This window comes from Triticum urartu, chromosome 6A, assembly GCF_056163025.1.
Source record: "Triticum urartu cultivar PI428250 chromosome 6A, HENAU_Tu73, whole genome shotgun sequence".
Classification (NCBI taxonomy): domain Eukaryota; kingdom Viridiplantae; phylum Streptophyta; class Magnoliopsida; order Poales; family Poaceae; genus Triticum; species Triticum urartu.
The window spans coordinates 598085570-598090384 of record NC_141878.1 but is presented as its reverse complement, the minus strand read 5'-3'; the positions used below and the strand labels follow the sequence as shown (position 1 = coordinate 598090384).

The 4815-nt window shown below is 49.3% G+C and overlaps 1 protein-coding gene across 1 annotated transcript; it reads right to left on the bottom strand.

Annotated features, from left to right (window-relative positions):
* Window positions 1-523: 523 nt before the first annotated feature.
* LOC125515588 (putative prolyl 4-hydroxylase 3) lies at window positions 524-4600 on the bottom strand. Its single transcript, XM_048681085.2, has 7 exons — window positions 4056-4600; window positions 3867-3948; window positions 2383-2578; window positions 1942-2071; window positions 1659-1846; window positions 1342-1437; window positions 524-941 (listed from the first exon to the last, which is right to left on the bottom strand). The coding sequence occupies exons 1-6, from the start codon at window positions 4346-4348 to the stop codon at window positions 1364-1366; spliced, it is 963 nt and encodes a 320-aa protein (XP_048537042.2). The 5' UTR covers window positions 4349-4600; the 3' UTR covers window positions 524-941; window positions 1342-1363.
* Between the last annotated feature and the right edge of the window lie 215 nt (window positions 4601-4815).

Below are 4815 nucleotides of genomic sequence, written 5' to 3'. Positions count from 1 at the left end.
CAAACGGACGCGGCCGGACTGGAGTTGGCCTGAGCGCGCGATTGGCTCCGTCGCCTGCCTTGGGTTCACCGGACCAGTCCACGGCACACGCGGCGCCCCACACCACACCAAAGAGAAACTTGAACTTTCTTCATAGTAGCAGTATTTTCTGGCGGGGATGAGAGCGACTGCGTACGTTCCAGTTTACTTCGGCGTCAGGTAGGCGAGCCTGCTGCATTAACACTCAACTCCAGTTCAGGTTCAGTTCCACCGTCGCCTCCGGTCCGATCCCATCCATCACCATCATCCACCCAACCAACGCTAAACACAAGCCGTGCTGCTTTCCCCTTCACAACACAGGGAGCTGATCAAACCTGCACTGCACACATCTTCTCCCCATTCCCTCTCGGTTCCCGCGCCAGATAGAGACCGCGAGCTTCGACCAAGAGATGGATCTACCAACAACATTGAGATCCGACCAACGGATCTCCAAGCCGCAACAACATGTCTGAATGTTTTATAGGTTTTTGGGCAAGGTTTACAGTAATGCTGAGACAATCAAAATCATCCTCCTTTGTTATTCATCGATTAACACAAGTCACCCCAACACTGCTTCACAGTATTATCATGGTACTGGTGCTACAGACAGGACAAGCATAACATGCAAAAATGGAGCTCTAGATCCTATCTATAGCCGACCTACAATAACCCCCAACACTACATACGTCACATATCATATTCATTCCTCTATAATAAGTTGTCGGGGGCACCGCGAGCGACTACGAGAGACGACAAGAAGTAAAATGCCGAGTCAGTATTCCAACATGGAGAGCTTACTGCCTGCCTTGTATATATATTATATATATCCTCCACAAGCAATGCACACAACCGGGGTGGTGGATCTGTAACTGTAATGCCATCCTGTAAAGAGCCCAGCTCACATGCTTCTCAAATCGTGTCATCTGCAAGCACAAAGTGGTAGCCTCGGCATCAGCTTACAAAAGAGTTCACTTTTGAGCAGCAACTTAAGATGCTCAAGAAGCTCCCAGCAGCACAAATAAAGGTGATCATGTTCGGCCTCATCTCAACCATCATTTCTATGCACACGTGTCTCGGTACAAGAATAAAAGACGCACTTAGCAATCGTAAATCCAAAATTCATTTTGCTGCTGAGTACAGACATACAGCATGCCTAGGAGTATTGCAGCAGATGGAGAAATCTGGGTGCTGAGGATGGACTAACTGAAATGTCTTCCCAGAGGAGCAAGATTTATTTATATTTATTTGACGATGAAGCATCTCAAGTTAGTATTGCAGCAGATGGAGAAATCTGGGTGCTGAGGATGGACTAACTGAAAATACCTTTGGAATGAGTTCACAAGGCCTAAGCTTTGTACTCGTGAACATGCAGCCACTTGGTTGATGACCATTTGTTCCCTTTGATAACAGGACAGCCCCCTGCAAGAATAACACCATGTAAAGAAATCTGCCGGCAGATTGCTCAAGAATATATGCCTATAAGCGCAACTTCAAGTTTAACAGCAGGTAGCTTCAGAAGGAGAATGGAACAAGAGTTTCAGAAGTGAAAGGTCCAATATAAATCAGGTCTCATAAATATTCTACTTTCTGGAGAAACTGTAACTAACAAGGGCAGCGAGCAGGCCACTGAACTAACTAACCATGCAAACTTAGTGGGTCTAGAGTGGCATCTGGTTTCATGCTCCAGAAAAGCAGCGCATCTCCCATCTTTGGTTTGACAGCGAGACCTTTTCTGGCACACTCTGAAAGTTCGTTGTACCACGGTAAGGAACTGCTGTTCACATTTGCATCGGGGAAAATAGTCTCTCCCCCTTCTTCAACATCTGACCTGTTTCAGTTGCGAATATGTGTCGGACAAGTTAGCAACTCAGTTAACATCACACATAACATAAGTGTTGGGACATAGGGTACTACTTTACTTACAGGTACATGAGAATAGTTGCCATCCTCTGGCCACCATTCTTGGTGTTGAACTCGTCAAGAAAATAGTCAAAGTGGGGTTCGTACTTCTGCCCGACTTCATAGTGCAGGACTTGGAGTCCCTCTCCATGTTCTGTAAGCCAGCATGAATGAACATTATTAAACAAACCTAATACAGTATATGCTCAAAGGATAAAAGCAACATATGTAGAGCTGCATTGTTGAAGTCGAGAAAATGTCACACCACTTGCATACCGAACAAAGCTACATGCACCATAACTAAGAACGGGGGAGTTAGGGTGACACATATAACCATCAGACTTCCTATGCATTTTAGGGGTCACACTTGTTTGCATGCCTTGAGTTTACTTTATCAACTGAGAAATCTCACTGAGAATTTGGCTTGACCATGAAATGAAATAAGGTCTTTACATAGGTATAAACCTGCAGGTATGAAGGTGTAATCTGCTATCCTCCTTTCAATGGCCCGGATAACCTTGTCCCTTCCTCTTTGAAGAAACATGCCTGAACTTGTACGAACCCTGCTGTCCTTGCTTTTACCAGTCTCACTGTCGACCACTGTTGATTTCACCATGCGAGGCTTCGCCAATCCAATTAAGTACTCACACTCTTCCTTGGACTAATGAAAAGAATAAATAGCAGCCATCAAACAAACATAGTAAAATCACCAGAAAATTACAAGCTGAACTACAATGAAAATACCTTAAACTCATTACATTTGCAAAAATTAAAATAATGAAGACACTTTACAGTAAAAAAAGGAGTGCAAATATAAGGAAAGGAAAAAAATGGTAAGTGAACACCCTAAACTCAGAGTCTAAACACATAAATACGCACAACATATGAAGAATTGAAAACAAGAGAAACTTGAGGTAACAGAGCAAAGAAATGTGCCAACAGAATCTCACAATCAAGGAGGCGTACTTACAAGATACACATTTTTGAAGCGTCAAGTCATATTTGCATAAGGCATTTGCTTAGTTCATAATACTGCATGGTGAAGTACAGTAACGTGTAGTACAAATGTTAACACGCATGATGCATGTGAGTCTTCTGTCCAGAAGGCAACTAGATGGACTACCTAAAACAACCAGCTCCCCTCGCCACTGCAAACTCTCCCCCTTCAGTTTACCCTACTCGATAATTCGACAAGTACTGGTTGCCACTGTACATCCCCATTTCTTCAGAGTAGATCAGGTAAGAATCCAGTGTAAACAGAGCTCCGCTGAAGGCAAACTAAAGCCAATAAAAGACTCACCACAACCGTTTCATTCCAGGAGGCAATGTCATGCAGTTCAGCCAAGATCACAAGGAACGAAAGAAAAAGAAAAAGAAACCCATACATCATCAATGGACTACCTAACGAAACTGCAAACTCTCCCTCGTCATGTTATCATGTTTTCAGTTAGACAAGTACTTGTTCACACCGTCCACATTCCCATTCTTCAACAATAATTCAGGTAACAATCCAGCATAAACAGAGCTCCACTGAAAGCAGAACTAAATCCACTATAAACGAATCACCACAACCTTTCCTGTCCCAGGAGGCAAGGCATGCAGTCCAGTCAAGATCCAAAAAAAAAACAAAAACAGAATGCAGCGCAAACGGCATGCTTCCTTCAGTCACTGTCAACCCCATGTCCAACAAGTGTGACTTCAGCGCCGCATCATTTCCAGACGAAAGCGCAGCTCGGAAAGCCGGCAGGCATTGCACCGAAAAGCACAGACGTAATTCACCCAAAAAGTTGAGGCGATACGGGATGGATGGATCCCACAAGAATCTAGTCTCTACATACACACGACAGTGTGCATGCGGGAGCAGGTGCAGGAACGAATGAGCCATGGCGGCAGCAGTGGATTATGAGTACAGAAGGGGAGGCAGAGTGGGCAGCAGCAGTGGTGGTTACCAGGAAGTTGTGGTAGACGAACGCGCGGGGCTCCCACGAGATGACCTCCGTCCACTGCGCGCCGCGCTCGCCCAGCCCCTCGCTGCACCCACCCGACGAACAAGGGATCAGATCAGCCGGCGCCGGATCGAAGCAAATCTGGAGAGAGAGACTGCTGGATCGGAGCCACTCACTCGCTCGCTCACTCACCTGAGGTCGCGGCGGGCGCGCGCGCGCGCGGCGCGGGAGGAGCCGGCGGAGGATTCGGACTCCGCGGCCCCGCCGCCGTCGCCGGAGGACTCGGTCTCGGCGCCGGTGGTGGGGAGCGCGGGGGAGGAGACGGGGAGCGAGAAGACGCCGAAGGCGATGAGGGCGAGGAGGAAGGCGGAGGCGAGGAGCAGCGCGGCGAGCGCGAGCGCGTACGGCGAGGCCCGGCCCGTGCGACCGGAGGCGAAGACCCGCGGCGGGCCCGCCCCGCGCATCAGCGGCCGCGACGGCGCCATCGGACCAGGGAGGCGGATCTCCCCCCGCCTGCGCGCGGGAGAGGAATGCGGCGCGGTGGAGGCGGCAGGGCTGGGCTGAGCTGAGCTGCGCGCGCGGTGGCTCCGGCTCGCCGCGACGGTGGGTTGTGTGGGCGGTGGCGGGGAATGGAATGGAATGGAGGGGAAGACGGCGGGTGGTCGTGTCGTGTCGTGGCCGTGCACGCTGCGCTGCGCTGTCGCCGCGGGTTGGCGCTCCCAAACCGTGTGCCGCGTCCGTTGTGCTCCTTGTTTCGCCGGTCGGCGGCCCGGCACGGCGTGGGGCCCACCCGTCAGCGAGCACCAGTTGTCTAGAGCTTTTCATACATACAAAAGAGTAATAAGTGGAAACAAATGCCATAGACCCACATCTGATTTCCCAAATCAGATTATTGATTTGTAAACCTCCGAGGGCCGGGTCGGGTTCGAGTCCAAAATGCCAACCGAACTTC

What these genes read in the sequence shown, in the direction of transcription:
- LOC125515588 (XM_048681085.2), bottom strand. Translation starts at nt 4,348, where the DNA reads ATGGCGCCGTCGCGGCCGCTGATGCGCGGGGCGGGCCCGCCGCGGGTC. An exon ending in CGCGCCCGCCGCGACCTCAG is followed by an intron (nt 3,949 to 4,055) that starts GTGAGTGAGCGA and finishes GGGTGGGTGCAG; the next exon opens with CGAGGGGCTGGGCGAGCGCG. An exon ending in TTACACCTTCATACCTGCAG is followed by an intron (nt 2,072 to 2,382) that starts GTTTATACCTAT and finishes GCTGGCTTACAG; the next exon opens with AACATGGAGAGGGACTCCAA.